Below are 20934 nucleotides of genomic sequence, written 5' to 3'. Positions count from 1 at the left end.
TTACTTAGAATCTTCATTCCAAACTAGCTAAATTATACATAGAGCTTAAGTCCAAGGAGTTTATAAGAGAGGATTTAGCAAACATACCACATTTAATTTTAGGTAGTACAGATTTATAATTTTCTGTTATTTGTCAATGAAGGTAGATAAATAATATAAACTCAGCCTTATACAAGAGTATAATCGATGACTGCTTTGTTTTTAGAATCAGCACCTAGAGATAGTCCTCGACGTACAACCACAATAGACCCCAAAATTTATGTTGCTGAGATATTTGTTAAATGAGTTTTACCCCTCTTGCCACAGTTGTTAAGTGAATCACTGCAGTTGTTAAATTAGTAACACAGTTATTAAATCAATCTGGTTTCCCCATTGAGTTTGCTTCTTGGAAGGTTACAAAAGGTGATCACATGATCCAGGGGAATCTGCAACCATCATAATATGAGTCAGTTGCCAAGCATCTGAATTTTAATTACGTGACCATGGGGATGCTGCAATGATCATAAGTGTGAAAAATGCTCAGAAGTCAGGTTTTTCAATGCTGTTGTAACTTCGAACGGTTACTAAATGAACTGTTGTAAGTCAAGGACTACCTGTGTTTGGTTTTCAATGCTGTATTGATACTTTAAAGGCCAAAGTGGACAAGATTAGAGCCGAATGCAGTAGGGTGCAAGAGAAATACTCCTACTTGAAGCATTAAAACAGTCATGTTCTTTGGCTCATATGACTGCTTTGAACCTCGTGATTTTTACGAATATATCCATGCATAGATAATTGTTTTGTGTGATCCAATAGTGAAAGAAAGCAGTTATGCATGGAGACAGTGAGAAAAAAAAATCAAAGATAGCTTTTGAAGCAGCCGTACAAGCCTTCCAAAGTAAATTACTTCGAGCAGGTGTAGTTTGTTCATCCAATTTTCAAAACAAACCTTTCAAATATTTTTCATAGCTGCAGAAAATTTGAAACATAAAAAAAAAAACCACCTTTCTCACATGCATGCAAGTCACCTAAACTCCTATTAGGCTAATTCCTTTTTAATGTTGCATTGGAAGCTCCCAATGAAACCTTTATTTGGTTTCTAAAACAAAATGCAACATATTAAACAGATATATGCATCATGAATGTATTTTTATTCAAGCTATGTGGAGACCTATTCTGCTGTTCCACTGTTGTATTCAAATTGCAATTTTCTCTAGACGCATTCACAACGTGACTTCTTTGGTGATGCAAATTGTGCCACGTAGAGTCCACTCCATTTCTGTAAAGCAGATATGAGGAACTTATTTCTATCCAAGTGGTGTGTTTTAACTGAAGCAGGAATAAATCCAATCAACTATTCCCAGGACTATCAGCCAACATAACCAAAAGTAAAGGATCATTAGAGTTACAGTTGAATAACCTAAGGGTTACCATATCGCTATCGTCTTCTGGCTAAAGTGGACAATTTGTGAATTTTCGGCTCCCAAGGAAAGACCACCAACTTAGCCTTATTTGTTATTTATATACATTGAAGTTAAGAGATAGAAAATTTGGCTTATCAGTGCTGTTTTCACTCCCACGTTTTGGGAGGAAAGCAAAATAAATAACATAAAGTAATAATATCTAAAAAATACAGAACACTGGATATTTAGAAATTTTGTTTGTTATTTGAATGTCCCTGATAATATGTAGATTGTGCTGTGATTACATACTGAAGGAAAAGAAGAATGTTGGATGTTGTCCCTTAAGATGAAGAATAACTATGCTCTGCAATCTCCTATTTCTTTTTCAGCATCTGCAATCCCTGATAATGGAAGAAGAGCCTGTTTAAAGCTGAAAGTCTTTGTACGGCCTGCAAGTAAGTGCGTTATGCCTTGCCTTAGAGGGTAGCTTTATAGTGCATGCTTCGGTTTAGTAAACAGCAGTATAAACTTCTTTTAACTTTTAAAATCCTATGTGGTGTCTCTTCTTTTCAGCATCACTTTTTTTTGTTTTTGCCATATCTTTTAATCATTTTTCACAAAGCAATTTTCTTATTTGTTTTTCATATACATCAGTTGCTAACTTGTTGTTTCTTAAATTGTGGTACAAAAAGAAAACTACTGTGGTGTTTTGAAGCAGGCCACAGTTAAGTTATAAATATATGCCTATAATAGAAATAGAAATCAGACCTGAAGACAGTTGCAAAAAAAAAAAAAAAAAAAAGGAAAATGGGGATTTTAAGGGTGTCTCACTAACTTATTTGGCTGTTATCTCTATTTTTGTTATAGACAACTGTATGAAAACTATAGGTGTTCATGATCGTGTTTTCGATGTTAACGACAAAGTAGAAAATTCATTAGAACCAGCAGGTTAGTATGCTTAGAGACTCTCTTTTAACAAATGCCTCTGTCTTTCTGGAGCTTTTGCGTCTCTTTCTTTCTCTTTGCATGGTTTGCACGGTAAAATTATTCTGCTTTTACTCATTTCTTGCAACGCTAATATTGCTTATGGTATATCTAATTTGCTAATGCTAGAATTCTCTTTTAAGATGTTGAGAAAAGGTATGCTTTTTCCATGACAATCTGCTTATTCAAACATGGCACCTCATTTAAAAACATAGTTGTCCTAATCCCATTTCCACCCCATTTTTTGGTGTTTCCATTCAAGAGATAAATATTTAAGAAAAAAAAAATGTTATGTATACTAAAGAGACTCATATATATGTCATCCATGAGAATTTAAATGTAATTTATCTAGTTGCTACCCTGCCCCAATATATAGATAAACTTGGACAGAATTTTACAATGTCCCAGAGAAAAAAAATATGCATTGTATTTTGCAGTAAAATGCAGTACGTAATTATGAGTAATATAAAATTGATTTCAGGTTTAAAAGACAGACAACTGGACAACTAGAATATGATAATATTCTTGGCCCATTTATGTTACTAGTGTATTGTAGATACATTATTATTATTATTATTATTATTATTATTATTATTATTATTATTATTATTAAATAAGAGCAGCTGATCTCAATGAAGATTTAGTTGTGTGCCTGCTGGTTCTGTTTTAAAAATAAAAATATTGTAAGAATGTTAAATACTAAATTGTCTGCATACTTCTCTGGACATTGCATTGCTTTACATTCTTTTTACAACAAGGTCATGTTCCCCATTTCTACCCATTCTTTCCACTGGGGAGAAGACGCAAGATATATTCAGTTTCTTGATTTCTGAGTGTCCTGTTCTAGAGCTACCTGAGGCCTACAGAGGAAGTCAAACAAGGTTAAGGCAGAGGTTTTCAGATGAAGGAAGCTGAAGGGACAGCGGGGCAAACAAAAGTCCCTCTGATGAAGAGAGAAGCTGACAAGGAGTGAATCCAAGGCAGAGACCCTCTGGCAAAGAGAAATGTCAGAGACTCAGAACCTAAGATAACTCCCAAAAGGAGTAGGAGGAAGTTTTTAAAGGAATACTCTAAAGCTTTTTATAGTCACTGTCAGCTCTATCCCCACTCTACTAATTTGTACTACATCCCTATCCTCTAAATTTAGCAGAATCAAACTTCTGCAGAGGTGTAGATAATAGAAATTACTGAGTACAACAAGTTTATGTCCTTTGGTTGTTGGGGCTCTTAATGCAAAATAGATTGTGCTTCTCCTAATGAAACAGCCAGAACCTTACCTTCATTTTACATATTGAAAGATGTACATTCAGGGAATTGTGATGCTTTTATATTCATAAAAGAGACATTCCTGGTGCCTAAACTGAATTTCCAACATTGTTAAATGTTTTTTTTTTCCTTAATCATGTATTATAAGATGTATACCCTGTTTTCCCCAAAACAAGGCATCCCCTGATAATACGCCCGATCAGGCTTTTGAGCACATGGCAATAAGAAAAAAAGATTATTTTAGGGTTACAAAAAAAAAGGATAGGATCTTATTTTCGGGAAACACGGTATGTTTTTAAGGTTAGATATTATTTTATGTTATGATTTTGATATATAAACAGCTATGAAACTTTTAGAAATAATTACTGGTATTATGACAATTTAGATGCATTTACTCATAAACATAGAAATTAATTTGATTTAGGATAGGAAACATAGTGACTTTACAATAAGTTCACTGTCTCTGAATAGTTTTAAATCTTTTTTTTTATTGAAAAAGTTTTTCAAATACAAATTTTCCCCCTTTTTTCTCCCCCCCTCTTCCCTAACCCCCCCTCACCACCCGTCCCCCTGTGACTTCTTCAAAATAAAATCCAGCTTCGTAACAGATTATATAATATTTTACCATCCCCTTACTCCATCCCTCAAACACTGACCCTTTCTTTCTAATATTATTACATCCCCCTTTTACCATACATTTCAAAATAACATTCTACTGTAACATTGTATAATAATTTCTAGTTTAGCATAATAACATTATTTTAAGTTCCAATTTAGCAATAATCTGCCCTTTTTCTCCTCCCCATACATATATCTATATATTAATATAACATTTATAATATAACATAATATAACATTTCAAAACAACCTTCCACTTTAAGACTATATAATAAATCCTATTTTAACATTTAATCTTTAATGTATATTAATATAACATTTCAAAGCAGCCTTCCCCTAAAAAGCTATATAATAAATCCTAATTTAACATTTATTCAGCTCTATCCATTTCCTCCACTCCCATAAATATATCTCTTAAACATCCCTTTTCTTAAACTAAACAATCAATAAACTAACCTGTCTCCACCCACTTTCCTACAAAATTACCATACATAACAATTCTTGATATCTTTATTCTTCTGCCCACCCTACTAAAAAAAATATTCCCTTATATAGATAAAATCAATAACTTTAAATTTATAATCCATATAATATAATATCTTCTTTGATGTCTCTCCACTGGATTGTTAACTCCATCGCCCATATTAGGGTAACATAGCATCCTGATTGCAACAGAATGTTCAAAAAATCCTCAGTTATCATCTGCCCCCATCAACAATAAATATCTTCATGTATATAAAAAAAGAAAACAACCACCCGAGTGACATTATAATTGTATTCCATATAATATCTGTAGTAGTGGATTTCTTCAGGATTATTAATTCCCACCATCATAATGGGGTAACAACCAGATCTTCTGCATGCCCCAGCATAGCTCTCTTGCCATATAGCTCAGGATAAACATGATATATTTATCAAAAAAAAAAAAAATCCAAAATGGATAATTCCAATCCAACAATTTAAGGCCCTTTTCACATCCCAAAATTACAGCACTGCAGAGGTCTGTCACTCTCCTCAGGATAATATTGACCAATACTTCGCCTCAACTATCTTTTCATGTATTCAGTCATCTTTTAAATAACTGGCTTCACTGTTGCCTAATTTAGAAATTTTTGTTTTTGTGAGATCTATTTCTTTTTTTCTTGACTTGTTGTGGGTTTGATCTCCATCCTGATTTCCTTTCTACGAGTTGTATATCGACTGATCGGTTTTCATTCTGATTTATAGCTTGATCTTGTTGGTTTTGCTTTTGTGACTCATATTTCTTTTCTATAAGTTGGGTATGAACTGATTGATTTCCATGCTTGTCTGTGACTTGATGAATCATCACATTAGAATCCAATGCCACATCTCTTTTATTTGTGGATAATCCAGCTGAGGTATCTAAAGAATCCAAAGGCAATTCATCTACAGAGGCCTCTGTAGCTCGATATTTTTCCTTTATTTCCAACTCCTTCTGCTTATCTTGTGTTGTACATAAAAGTGTTGAACTCATTTTCAAAATTTTTTGGTAAAATTCTTCCGCTTTTTCAACAGTATTTAATTGATATCTTACTCCTTGATATCTCAATATTATACCAACTGGAGTGTCCCACCTAAATATAATATTTCTCTTTTTAAGCTCAGTCACCAGAAAACCAAATTTCTTTCTTTCCAATAACATCTTAGGTGGTAGCTCTTTGTATATCCAAATCTTTCTTCCAAACAAATGCAGAGTAGAATTAAAAGATTTTTGCACAATATTATTTCTTATTTCTTTGTCTGTAAAATAAATCACCACATCTCTTGGCAATTGCCTTTGCTTTGCAATCCAGGAGTTTATTCTATAAACTCTGTCAATTCTACAAAATACTTCCTCAGCATGAACCTTTAAAATCCCAGCCAGAATTTCAGAAGGTATTTTTCTTAAGTCATCTCTGTTGCTTTCCTGTAATCCTCTCAGTCTAATCGCATATTCTGTGAGATTATATTGCATCATTAAAACTTCTTTTTCAATCCGTTGTTTTATATTTTCTGCATTACAAGTCTTATAATCAGCTTCCATTTTAAGTTTTTCTTCTAAACTATTATCTTGAGTGTTTATCAAATCATTTTCAGTTCTTTGTATTTTATTGTCCAAATTATCCTCAATTTCCTCCATTTTAGACTCTAATAAGTCAATATTTGTACCCAACTTCATAACAATTTCTGAAAAACCATTAGTCACTTTTGCAATCTTTCGTTGCAAAATATCAAACTTTAATTGCACCATTTCTTTAATTTCCTGCTTAAATTTTTCAAAGTTCTGATTCACAATCTCATCCCTTCTTACAATCTCCTCCAAAAGAAATTCAATTATATTAAAATCAGTTTTCTGAGTCTGTAGGTTTAGAACTTGTTCATGTATTTTATAGATGGGGGAATCCCCCCCCCACTGCTTGTTTGTCTAGCTTTGTAAGTCTGAACGCCATATTTCCAGACAGACAAACTCTCTTAGAAAAGAAAAGAAAAACAAAGAAAGAGAAAAAAGCTTCTTTCCAAACAAGATCCATACCAAATCTCCAGGAAAGAGAAAACACAAAGTGGAGCTTTTTCTTCAATTGTAGCCAGGAGTATTTATTCCGCTACTTTGTGGCTTAATAAAAAACGGAAGGACTTTCCCTTTTCAGCTTCCCTGCTCAAACTTCGGCAGTTGCCATTTTAAAAGTTCTTTTTTACTTTGTTCAGTATCCTTTACAAAATAAATATAAATACTTGCAATTTAGGGTCACAGGTCCAGGTCCAGATCTCATCTTCTTTACTTAGTCTGTTAATTATCTTGAAAAGCTTGTTTTCGTCGCCTTGCTCTGCAAAAAGGCAGAGGTCTCCCAACGCCCGGAGCGAACAGCGAGTGATATAGGGAGCCTCATCCGGTCGCCCCCAAGAGTAAAAAAAAAACTCTGGGGGCTTCGCAGAAAGCTCTACCTACACTCACCTGCTCTATCTCACATTTCCTCCTGGAAATGGAGTTTTTCGAGCCGCCTTTCCGTTGTAAAGGCGGCTCTTTACAGGCGATGGGGCTGGCGGTCCCGAGGGACCGTCTGGCAGCGACGAGAAGCAAGCAAGAAATTCAATAGTTTTAAATCTTAATCAAAGCTTCTCATAGTTAACATTTTAATTTTTCTAGGTAAGCATTTTCCTACTTTACAACTTAGGTGTTATGGAAACATGATTTATACTGAAAAAGACCATTTGGGTTTTTTGGTCTTACTTCTAAGCATTTTTAGAAGTTTTTCCAAGAGAGAGATGGAGAAACTCTGTACCACTATTTCTTCGAAATGTCAAAAAAACAGAATAAGGCATTCTGCATAATTTCTACTTGTGGCCATCTCCCCATCTCTGAATATCTTTATGATGTGATTTTTGCTGCTTTCTCAAATGATTTGTCATCTGTTTCAATATGGTATAATTTCAGACTTTTTATTGTTATATACTGATAGTCAGCTACAGCAGCTTTTCATCTTTGTGCTTAATTGCTTTCACTTTCCCATTTTTCTAACAAAATCATAATATTCTATATTTTAAGAAAACAATACACATTGATATAATTGCTCTCTTCAACAAGATCTCTGATCAGTCAGTCTTCCTACAACCCTCTCCTCTTCGTTTAAATTTTTATATAGGCAGATTTTACTGGCAGAAACTTTGGAATTCTTTTGGAACTGGTAAATCATCATTTGGACATTAGTTGATTTTCTGTACAGTAACTATAGGAGACAAATAAAACTCTAAAACTAATTGAGAGAACAATGTCCAAAATTTCAGCCAGTGTTCCGTCTGGTTTCATGAAGTTTTTTAAAAAAGTGGAACGCATGGAATTTAACCAAGGAACTATTAAAAAGTTTTAAAATAACGTATGTTGTCTTTATCTTTGGAGGAAAAAAATACAAATGTGTGTTTTCTGTTTGAACAGATGATACGGTACATGAATCGGCTGAGCCATCCCGTGGTGAAAATGCAGCTCAGACCTTAAGGATATCCAGTCAGCCTTTCACAACTCTACTGTTCCTTCTAGCAATGCTTTTGACGTTATAGCACATATTCCAGCAAGCTGCCACAGTCAACTTCAGGATCTTGGAACATCAAAGATCCACTTAACTGCTCATCCCAGCAACGGGACTTTGTATTGGTTTGCAGATGTTGGTTTGTTCTCCTTCCCCCATCTTCTCCCTTTCTCTCCTCTGCAACCTGAACTTTGAGCAAAAATTGAAGAGGAATAACTAGACCTCTTCCTACTCCCAAGCTTTTCCCTGGCTTTCCTTGATCCCTTCTAAAATAAATGGACTCCAAATGAAAATGCCAAATTTCAATATTGACACTAGTGATTCTTACTTTCCTCTGCAGCCTCTATTTAAGATACTGCCTAGTTAATTCACTAGGCCATCCTTATATGGAGAAGGAAGAATAATAGGAGATGCAGTTAGTTGAAGAATAAGGAAGTTATTTGAAAAAAAACAAAGAGAAGTTTTTTACTCTTTTCAATAAAATATTTATTTCTCCTTGTTCAGCACTGTAAGACGATCATGCAATGCACTGTGTCACCAGGTCAGGACTGGAGGGAAGATATTAAGAATAGATATATCTCAGTGAACAGGCTCCTCAAAGAAAAGAGATATTATTTGTATGCAACTGCCTTGAAAGGTCCTTGCTGTAGAAGTTATGCTCCATAAGAGAAGCTCTGTCATTAGGGGATAAAAAAGTGACTACTGACATGCAAGGTCAGGTTTAGGAAACTATGTTGGAGATAGTGCCTCTGTTATCGCTCTAGGTGGATAGTGCACACCAGATTACTTTTCTTTTGACTCAGATACCATGGTGCTACAACAATTTTTGTTCAAATGCAAAGTGGCATTTCTGCACTTCTAAAATATATTTTCTGTGTGAATAAAGTGACCTTTCCCAAGGCTGACTTCGTAGCCAGTAGCCTTGGATCCAGCTCTGGGTGGTAATACATACTATGTTGATAATCAGGGTGGAGTAAACCTGGTGAGTGATACAGAATCCCCAGTGTCATGGATAATTCTGCCTCCTTGAAAGTTTGGCAACTCTTGGAGTAAAATGCTGCCAGAAAGGAACCAGGACATTTGTCATAGAAGGTGGAGGGGAGTTCTGCATGGGAAGAACAGAGTACAGGAAGATTGTTTTGAACTGTAGAGTGAAAGTTGAGGCATTGATCTCATCTCTCTCTTTTTTTCCAACACAGTTGAAAATTAGTGTAAATGTCTTCATTGGCAGGAGATAAACTAGACAGAACTCCCAAAGACTTTTAACTATTTTGTTGCTTTTAAAAATCCACTAGAGTAGAAAATACATTATCTAGATATACCTTATGCTGAAAATAATTATATATGCTTGTCCTATTTAAAGATGATAAAATGTGGTAATTTGTGACAAGATTATGGGGTGCTGATTGGTTGAAATCAGGGGTGAATCCTTAGGCAGCTGTGATATAGCCTCATAAAACATTTACCAGGAAATGCCTTCTTTATAGTATTCCATTAACTTAGGCAGACCAAATTTAGATTTACTAAATAAGAGAGATCATGAAAGCTACTTAGCAAACTTTGTTTTCTCTTAAAATTAGTGAGAACAAAACTTTAAAAAGAATGAAGTTAGGCTTCACTGAATTTTCACAAGATAGCAAAAAAAGGGTTTAATACTAAATCATAATGCAAATGGACAAAATTTTGAAAATGCTCTTTGTACTATGAAAAGAAAGCATTTTTTCTAAAAAAAAAAAGTTGCAGAATTTCAGGATTCAAAAATAGCATGAATAAAATGGTAAATATAAGGCGCTCTGGGCTTGCCTGATACCACAAAGTCTGGGCTGTATTTGAAAGCACAGAGATGTCTGAGATAGCACACAAATAAAAAAAAAGTCTCATAATTAACACTGAGGAACGTCACTGCTTTTCTCGGAGTACAATCAATCAGTCTCCTCTCTTCAACATGTATTTTGGGTGCATGTGTAGGAAGGATGACCTTGAAAATAGTGATCAAGGCAAAGACAATGTTGCACATGAATTAAGATCCTACAAGTGTAACCTACCCATTGCAAATATGAGTCACACTGTTTGTTGTCCTAACAATGGCTATAGCTGTTTTTTCATCATTTATCTACCAATAATAAAAGGCTGGACTCACTTGCCTCAATAGCACGCTTTCTAAACCACAGATTTGTCACCACAGTGAATTCAAACTTTTGCTTTGCCACGGCGCCACTGCTAATCTAATGAATAAAAGCAACACTGTAATTACAGTTCAAGATGCTAATTGCTACACTGCCTCAAATGCAGATTTGTCGGCAGTAGGTTTACAGGACCCTCGGATATTTGATGGCATCAGGCAATCTTATTAAGCAAGAAATGGCCATGTTCACAGGACATAGTGAGACATAAGACTTGATTAGTATAAATACTTCTGAACAATGCAGATACCAGACCATCCCTTTGTATGTTCCATCTGAAAGCAAACCATAACTCCTTATCAAAGAAATTAGCCATAAGCAAGCCATAGTTTTTTTCTATGGTATGTGCAGGCCATGAATTGTATCTCCTTGGAACTGATATTTAACAAGGTTTGCTGCTCATGCAGGAGCACTGATGCTAACCAAGCCTTATGGTGCATTCATGCAAATGTGGCCAGTGCCTGAAAATGTTTTAATCTCTCCCACTTGGGTATGTGTGTGTGTGCGTGTTGTCCTGACGTCTTCAAAAAGATGCCAGTATGTACGTTTATAATAGCCCCTGTTCTCAAGCATGAAATATGAGATACAACATTTGGTCCCCCTCAATTCAGACAGTCTGCCCTGTGCCATCCAGTCCGAGTTTGCTAAGGGCTTTGCAAAGGGTAGCAGGGAAATAAGGATTGATCTGTGTGGTGGATACTGTGTATCCTTTAATAGACAACAAGGTAACATTTTGTGTTAGTTTAGAAATATTGTTTTGTACTGTACTTTCTCAGCTGGCGAAGGAAAGACAAGTTAAGACAAAAAAAAATGCTATGTTCTTTAAATTCTGTATTATTAGCAGCCTCTGTTGTACATAGTGTTTGATAATAAAGTATTAATTTGATTATTATGTCTTTTGTAAGTGAGAAGAAAATAGATTTTCGTGATATTAAAATTTAAATAAATAATTCACCTTCTGAATATATCCCCCCAAAATCCATCATGGCTACTAAAGATGTAGCCACCACAGGTCACTCCTCATACAGGATTCACTCATGAAAGGCATTCAGCCACTCTCAAGATTTCACAATGGCAGGACTCGGAATATTGTGGCATCTGGTTATCGATGTTTTGTCCGTGGAGTTAATAGTCTATTGTTGGAAGCCCATGGTATTTTTCTTTGGGTGTTAGGTTTTCATTAGCATGTGGATTCACAACAACTTGGATTTTGTTCTTCCTTCTTGTGGGAACAATTTTTTTTTCCTTCCAATTGTTTAATCCTCTTTCTTTTCATGGGTGATTGTTTCAAAAAGGGGCCTTCCCAGCGACATATGTGATAATGTACAGTGACTTGATTTCTCACCCCATTGAACACCAAATGTAGCAGGGGGTTATATGTAAATAATTTTCTTTCCTGTATAACCATTGAAGGAAAGAAATAATAGCTACCAAGGGAATATGTGTGTTTGGAGTTTTTTCACATATTTTATGAAAGCAGTGGCTGAATCAATTTTTGCAAATTTTGAAAAATAACCTTTTTCATACTTTTTTCCATAAGTCTAGTTATGTAAATTTAATAATCTTGTTTCCATCTACTGTACATCAGATTCCTCTTTCTCTTCCCTGCTACCAAGTCCCCTTTAGTTGTCATTAAAAGTGGATCAGTGAATGGGCAAATCTATTTCTGATTTGCAGTGCCCTACTTTTGCCATGCCTTCACCCATGTTTTTCATATTTGAGATAATCTCCCTGCCAAAATCTTACTGCCATTATCTGAACAGTTTAATAGATGCTGGCATAATGGAGGTTGCCCATGAGCCTACAGAATCTGCTTTCCATGGTTACCCTTGATGGCCTAAAGAAGCCACTGATTGTGTCCTTCTGGGTATGAAAGTCCAACTCAGTGTGGTCCTGTCCTTGTACTGCCCTGCTTTGCAGTTTCTTTGCACTTATTTATTGAGTGCTGTTTTTAAAATGCTTACATTATATGAATTTAACAAAAAGTGTTAAAAAAACAAACCCATAAAATCTGTATTTGTATATACACGTGTCCGTACAATTATATCTGAATAAAAAATTAAAGATTTTCATCATTTTAATAAATTCTTTCAGGCTACATTTTTATTTTCTGAATGATGCCTTTGGTTCAGGGGCTTTTTTTTCTTCCCATCTTAAATATTTCTGGGGGAATGGAAGTCTGCAAGGAATACAACACTGAGCAGTTCTGTAATGCTTGGAATACAATTTCTGCACAGATTAAATACCTGGAGCTGTCACCACCAGGATCCAGTCTGATCTATATTCTGAGTGCTGTGGTATTATTGTTTATCCCCAGCCCAAGTTTAGGAATAAGTTGTTAGCATGGTTATTCATACCATCTTCTAGACCAGGGGCGTCAAACTCGCATCGTCACAGCAACATTACGTGATGTATCATGACTTTTCTCCCCTACGCTAAACCGGGGGTGGGGGTGGCCAGTATGCGTCGCATCCGGCTCGCGGGCCACGAGTTTGGCAGCCCTATTCTAGACTGACTATACAAATAATTCAATGTTTTAAATTGTGCTCTCCTATTTTTCTGATGAATGGCAATTTGATGTAGAATAAAGTAAGATGTTCTGCTAAGTGTGGACTGGGGTGATGTAAAGGACTGCAAACAGGGCAGACAATGCATGGCACCCCATTTTCCAGTGTCCCCTCAGCTAAAAATTAATGGACTAAATGAGTTTAAAGGATGGAGAAAAGTCCATAGCAGAGCTGCAAATCTCCCCAACGTTTTAAAATCAATTTGAAATGCAACATCCGTTCCTTGTATACTCTGTATTGAAAATGGTGCACAGCTCTGCAACAAGTTATCAACTGCTGTTCAGTATGCTTCATTATCTATTAATGGTTTTGTTTCATCACTCCTGGAGCTTTGAAATATCAACTGTTGTGTGTGTATTAAAACTCCTAAGAACCATAGTGAAAAAGAGTCCCCTCCCTGAACCAAGGTATACTTAAGGAAATCTCTCTCACATTTCACCTTTGCTATAGTCAACTAACTAGACTGGGAGGCTTCACGAGCATTAAGTGTCAACCCTGAAGCTGGCTGACCATTTTGAGACTTCAGTGCTGACACACTGGAGAAGACGGATAGGGAGGGGAATAGAGATAGTTGGAGTGTTGTAGCCAAAACGAAATACTTTCTCTTGGGAACCAAGGACATTCCTGCAAGTGCTCGGAAGGAGGGGACTGGAGTCACCTAGCAACTGGACAGTATCTTGATTGGACCATATGACTTGACTGTTTTGAGAAAGTGACAAACATTTACTTTTAATTGGCAAATTCTTATATTGGCAAATGTTTTTGATCAATAAAGGTGCTAGATGCATAAAACATCACTTAAGAATAAGGTGAGGGATAAAGAAACAGAAGTATCTAACTCGCCACACATTTTCAAATCCCAATTTTAATTACATTCATGTTAGCATTAACCTCCTTGAAAGCTTTTTATTAAATTTAATTGGTTAACAGGGTTGCAAGTACTAATTATAACTTGCTTTGACTTCTCTTTACAAATTAGGAATGACAGCCTACTGCCGAGAGAAAAAGAGAGAGATACATGTTTAGTACAAAGAGCTGATGTGCTGAACCCTTGTGTCTGGAAGTATGAATCTAAATCATAAATAACATATACTTGGTTTAGCTTAACATAACAACCTCATTTTTTTCAGCTTTAGCAAGATTGGTTATAGTTCTGATGGGTCACTTTAAATGTTTTTATTTAAATGGTTTCTCTCTTTTCTCTTGTTAGATCCTTGATATTTTTATCCCCATAAACTGCACCAAATAATGTAACAGTTTTAGCCTAACTTCAGAATTTCTTATAAGTTACTCAGGCCTCTGACAACATTACCTTGTCTTAGGTTGGAGGGAAAATAGAAAGGAGGCCTCAGGAACATAACAAGGAAAATAAATGATTGTTCAGAAAGGGCATAAGTGGGTCCATTCACAGCTAAATAAGAATCATACACGCACGTGCACGCACACACAATTAATAGGAGCCCAGCTAAATTCAAATATATGCAGAAAAAAATTTGCAGATTTTTTCCCATTTTTTCAAAGATCGATAAGAACTTTTTCTACAACAGCTTACCAGTCTTTTTAAATGGTTGGTTTAAATAGACACAGAATACTCAGTCATGAAATTATACCAATTATACCTTCCATTGATTATACTTTTTAAATCCCAGTTATATATAATATTGAACACAATAATAATTTTTCTTTCTTTGACTTATTGCCAAAAAGTGGATAGATTCACATCACATGAAGTGGGAATGAGATGTTGAAGGAATTGTGAAAGGTCTACTTTTATTATTGTTTTAATCTGTGACTATAACAGAGTTCATCAGCTGTCCATTTTTAGAAAACATGGTGGAATGTGTGTGGCTTCAGGGGTCATTTAAAGAAACCATCGTGTCCTGTCACTCAATGTTGCTCATCCGTGATCTAAACATGAGATGCAGAAGTGTTGTGGAGAACATACGTATTGGGAGCTGTATCTGAACTGAGCAAAGGGAAAGGTTAATAGGATTAAATCAAAAAGGATATTGTAATTGGGCACAGTTGATCTCCAAAGAAATTCATTTATGTCTTTTCAGTAAGTTTAACTTCCTTCCATCCCAAATTCGAACAAGAATGTAATAGAAAAATATTCACTGGTGGGTTGGCTAAAATCCCTTCTACTTTTGATTCTTTTTGCCACATGTTGTTTGAATGGCATGTTGATTAAATGGACCACTGAACTGTTCCATTTGTGCCAACATCAAAGACGTATCTTCATTTACTTGCTAAGTGCAGCATCAGGTCTGTACTGAGTTGGATGAGTTGCTAATAGAATGGGACAGCTATTCTTTGATTCCTTTAAATATGCTGGCATCTAACACTGGAATGTGAAGAGAAAGATACAAGCCTTTTGGTGTTGCAGCTCTTCTCTCACAATTGTACTCAAAGCATTCATAAGTAGAATAGAACTTTCTACCTAACAGAAACAGAAAGGAATTCAGTAATTTGAATCATGTGTCACAATATACATATTTTATTAAAACTTCATCTTAACAAAACTTAATTTAATGGATTTGGAAAGAACTATGTCTAAATTAATCCCTGTTTACTGAATTTGCCTGTTAATTCAAGCTGAGGTTAGTACAAATTAGGCCATTTATTTCAATAACATAACTGAAGCACGTACATATATTGACAAAAATAACATAAATTTGGATTTTTAAAAAAATTGCCCTCCACCAAAATGGTCCATCATTTTGAAGTTTGCTATATATTATGGAATATTATGTAATAAGAAAGTTTTTTTAAAAAAATAATCTAAAAATGATGTTCACATAAGAAACTAAATTCTGATTACAGGAGAAAAACAACCGACTGTTCACTTTTCATTGCATTCTTCTAAAAAAAAAGTCTTAGGTTTTTTACTTTGCACTAAGCAGTTCTAATAAAACCTTTTTATGACTAAGTCAATTGTGGATGTGAGCCTACAAAAAATAGCAATTTCCATTGTAAGCGGACTCCTACAATGGCTTGGCTCTGTGCCACAGATGATGGCAACCACAGTTGATGGCAAAGAGGTCTTATTTCTTTCATGCGAGGAGGATGCTAAAGTAGAACAAATGAGAGCCTTATGGCTGTCATGCCAAGGAAGTCTGCTGTTGCTATTTTGATTCCCTCCCTCCATTTTTGCACATACATATTAAAGCGACTTTGTCGCCAGGTATAAATGGGCAAACCTGCCTACAGTTCCTATGTGCTGCACTCATTAGCCAAACTTTTCTCCTCTAAAGAACCTTTGCCAAAAGGTTAAATGGAATGCATACAGCTGCAAATGTTATGAATATTTATGATGGTGTGAGACGGAGATTTTGCATCCATGAATAATAAAGGTTTTTTTCCCCCTCAAGTAGAGATAACGAGATGGGGACAAAACGGTGATGTTAAAAAGTGTGGAAACCCCACTGAGAACAGCAGGGGCAGCCCAATTCTTCCCACCCTTTCCTGCTTGAACTGAAATCAAAAAGTGGGACAGAACATACAGATTTTTTAAAAATAAAGCTTCATAGCAAAAGGGGGCTTTATCTACTGTGTATGTCACCATCCCCTCCTGTGCACTTCATTTGCAAAAGCTTGGGGCATGGGGTATATGTCAATGATAAAGTCACCTTCCAGTTTGGAACACAAGATCTTATTTGTGAAATTCTCAGTGTAGCCGTTACATATTAAGCAGACGCTGAAGGAGCTGCTTTGCATTCTCTTCAGGAGCAATTGACGGGAAAGTCTTTACAACAGCATCAAATTTAAGATCCATTGACTGTGCAGCTTTAAAACAGTCTGGTTTGCTTTGGAAGAAAAGAAACAGAACAACCAAGCCAATCCTAGTATTCCAGAAACGAGCAGATGGATAATATTGAAGAGATGTGCAAGTTCTGTTTCAAAACACCCTTCCTCAAACTACATCTTTAGGTGATTTATTTATTTATTTATTTATTTATTTATTTATTTATTTATTTATTTATTTATTTATTTATTTATTTATTAGTTCGATTTATATGCCGCCCTTCTCTGGAGACTCAGGGCAGCTTACAATGCATTAAGCAATAGCCTTCATACTTTTGTATATACCTGCTTAGTAGGGCTCTTTGGCCCCCCCCAAGCGGTGTTCTATTTTATACAACGTCAGCTTATTGCCACCACAAACCGGGTCCTCATTTTACCTACCTCGGAAGGATGGAAGGCTGAGTCAACCTTGAGCCTGGTGAGAATTGAACTCGCAGTAATTGCAGGCAGCTGGTAGCTAAGTGCTACTTTAACAGTAGTTTAGTCTGCTGCGCCACCAAGGCTCTTGGTCTTTTTAAAACCAAGAATATCACACATGAAAGAAACTTCGATTTTCTCAGCAAATTTTGAGACCAAGAGACTCCTCCCACAGTTAGTCATGCTAGCATGAGTATGTCTATGGAGATTCTCAATCACCCAGGTCATGGTTGTTTTCAAGAGGCAACTGGACTTTCTGATTTTTCTTTGAAGATGTTTCGCTTCTCATCCAAGAAGCTTCTTCAGCTCTGACTGTATGATGGGGAATGGAAGGATTTATACTCCTTGCAGACAGCTGGTCATTTGCATTCTTTTAGCAAGTCATTAAAAGAATTTAGTCACCTGGAGGTTATCTCTGTTGTCAGGGTCACAGTTCCAACAAGGTTCTACACCCATTTGCACCTTTCAGGTGTCCCTGATGACACAGATAAACTTCCAGGTGGCCTTAATGACTCTCTAAAAGAATGCAAATGACCAGCTGTCTGCAAGGAGTATAAATCCTTCCATTCCCCACCATCCAGTCAGAGCTGAGGAAGCTTCTTGGATGAGAAGCAAAACATCTTCAAAGGAACACCAGAAAGTCCAGTTGCCTCTTGAAAAAGCACCTTTGGGTTAGTGAACAAAAATGTTGTGCTAAATGTTGTACACTTGGGAGTTGTACAATTTCTTAGTAAAGGAGCATTGATTAATACTGCCTTTTGTTAGTATACCTCACATCTTTCTGTTCGGTCAGCTCTTTCTGACCGAACACACTTGTTATTATATTGAACTCGACTGTGATCACTACTGATCAGGAATCCTATCTGCATATACCATGAATGCATAAGTAGCTGCCCTAACCATGCTTTGCAAAACATATCCAAAGGTGCATTATCCAGCACCTTGATGATCAGGCCTTTTGATCCCATGAAACCTTGCCTGCATATATGTATATTTCTATGTTGGATGAGTCAGACATTAGAGTGGAAACTCACGTACTAATTGTTTGCCTTACAACAACAACAAGATAAGAAAAATATTTTCATTGTCAACATCCCACGCTATTTCTTTGCTGACAATTTATTATTTATTTATTGGCCACTGAGCTCCAATAGATTTGCTGGTGTCATTGTACTACTGTTTCAAACAATATAGTGTTTTCATGGCCATGGCAGGTAGAAGAAGTAACTAATAAGTCTTGGGTAATAAACAAACAAGTGTGAAACATGATTACATTTTACTGCATCTTACATTTCTGTTAAACACAATTTAGGATGATGAATCACTGGTGACAGCTATTACTTTTACCACTTAAACAATTTTCTCTTCATTATTTGCCATTAAAGTAATTTTCCAGAGAGCAAATTATGTGTTTGTATGTTTATTTTTAAAAGCATTCTCTGTGCTGATGAGATTTAACAGTAAGCATTTGCTTTCTTCCTCACTTTGTGTTCCACAAAAGATTACTGGCAGGAATGGTCCTTCTGCAAATCATACATCGTCAAGACAAAGTTCAACTAAATGAAATTATATTTTCATTTGGATTCCAGGATGTGAATTATTGCTTAATGGCAATGCTTTTTAGCACATGTTGTCTCTGTGAGGTGGGTTAGGCTGAAACAGTGTGACTAGCTCAAAGAAGCTCACTTTTAGTTAATACCTCATAAGTCATTGTTCCTCCCCCACACCCAGCACAATCTACCTTTTCTTTTTGTGGCCTAACCACTTTGTTTCTTGTTTTTGAGTGCTAGATTATGCCATCTTTATTCAGTTTAATTATTCCCAGAAATTAACCTTGTTTCAATCTTCTCTCACCAATAGGAATCCTATTTTACTTGGGGAAAACAATAAAAAAATATATTGAAATCATTATCTAACAGCAGAGGTGTGCAGTAGTGCAGTAACAATTATATCCTTCCTCCTCCTCCCCTTTATAAAAAAAAGTGTTTTAAACTATGAGCCACGTCTAAGAAACAGTCGAATAATTCATAGCATATGTCTATTTTAATTTTTTCTATGATAATTCACAGCATCAAATTACTGTATACCATTGGTTAAGCATATTATACCCAAATGTCCTTGCCTATTGAATCATACAATGTTTCACACATTCATTTCCAGATTCAATTTCAAAACTTTATAACCCTTGACAATAATATGTTCATCATTAACACACAATACAATTTCAATTCAATATTTTACAGATTCAAACCCATGAGTTTTTGCCTAAATTAAATTTTTCCTTCAGTTGTAAATATGTCAGCCAGTGAAATTAGTTTCACCTTGATTAAAAGATATTATTTGATCATTATTCCACCAGTTTGGTATCACCATAATTTCTTTTTTGAAGAAAACTTTCTGAGGTGACGATCAAAGAGGTACCTTAAGGGAGAGCCTTATTTTATATTTATTCCAAATTCTTAGGATAGCATACCTAACAAATGTTTCTTAAAGTCATTATTCATTTTAATCTTGTCACACCATAGGTAGGTGTGCCATCCAACTCTTATCTCATGACCGTCCAGTTCAAGTAATCTCTTATTTCTAAGAGTCACCCAATCTTTCATCCAAATCCCACCATGTCCATGCTTCCACCATTTGGCTTTTATCACTGGCTTTGTGTTGACTTCATTGAATTTTCTTTCAAAGCAATCCATGCTTTTCTGATTGATTTCAATTTTGGAGCTTTTAATGGCTTTCAAATTTGGGTGGTCTGATTCATTCTGTCTTAACTGTATTCATAGCCACTATGAGTGTGTTTAAAATTGAAAAGCAGGATTAGACACATTTGAAATAAACTAAGGTTTTTGCTCAGATTGCTTCAGACACTTCTCATCATGTTCTGAGAGGAAAGGCGGGAAAGTATTGCTGTCCCCAGTAGTTTCCAGGGACAGCTGCCAAAGGGTTGAGGTTGCAGATCTAAAAATAAAGTAAAAATAAAGAGAAGTGTATCATCCTCTGGCTATAAATGTTTATATTCTGCAATTTCCATCAGATTGATGGCTGACCTTGTTTTCTGCTGCAGTCTGTCCCGTAATTGTGGTTTCACCTTAATTCTGTACTGTCATATTACATGAATCTTCCACCAACCTCATCTGTTGTGGAGCACAGTTGGGAGGCTAAAACCACTTGTGCCTCATGGCACTCCAGAAACACTCATCGCAAGACAAACCACTTTCAAAGATATTCTGTCAAGTAGCATCTTTGAAAATCTCTTCAGTGGATTTGGAAAATATATATGTTCAAAAATACATGTATTGGCTGAAGTGCAACTATCATTCAGATCTGAATGAAGAAGGAATGAATTCTGAAGAAGCTTCTTGGATGAAGAGTGAAATGTTTTTTAAAGAAAAAAAAACACAAGAAAGTCCAGTTGTCTTTTTGGAAAAAGCACCTTGGGAATATCATTCAGATCAGATGTTAAGTTGCTTAAAAACTCTGCTCAAACTCCTTAATGTAAGTGAATGTTTAGTACTCGGAAGGCTGTAAAATTTTAAAAGTTTGCATTTGAAAAACATGGCAATTATTGAACTCAAGAGGAAGGGAAGGTAAGAATATAATTGGCACATACCTATCATATGGCAATCCTTTGCTTTGTACAGAATGATGGATCAGGCTAATGCATTACATTTGCAAATTACAGAGAGAACCA

The 20934-nt window shown here is 35.6% G+C and overlaps 1 protein-coding gene across 2 annotated transcripts in view; it reads left to right on the top strand.

Annotated features, from left to right (window-relative positions):
• The window catches only part of EFNA5 (ephrin A5), a 201407-nt gene extending 188867 nt beyond the window's left edge, over window positions 1–12540 (top strand). Inside the window, exons 3-5 of one of the 2 annotated variants that reach the window (XM_034432716.3) lie at window positions 1772–1837; window positions 2250–2330; window positions 8182–12540. In XM_034432716.3, the coding sequence (XP_034288607.1) occupies window positions 1772–1837; window positions 2250–2330; window positions 8182–8303 (269 nt within the window). In that variant the 3' untranslated portion in view covers window positions 8304–12540. The remainder of the gene's footprint in view (window positions 1–1771; window positions 1838–2249; window positions 2331–8181) is intronic. The other variant, XM_034432717.3, reaches the window with a different exon arrangement.
• Window positions 12541–20934: the final 8394 nt, after the last annotated feature.

The sequence above is a fragment of the Pantherophis guttatus genome, chromosome 2, assembly GCF_059756535.1.
Source record: "Pantherophis guttatus breed Tessera chromosome 2, ASM5975653v1, whole genome shotgun sequence".
Taxonomy (NCBI): Eukaryota; Metazoa; Chordata; class Lepidosauria; order Squamata; family Colubridae; genus Pantherophis; species Pantherophis guttatus.
The sequence above is the reverse complement of the archived record's forward strand: the minus strand, read 5'-3'. Positions and strand labels throughout refer to the sequence as shown.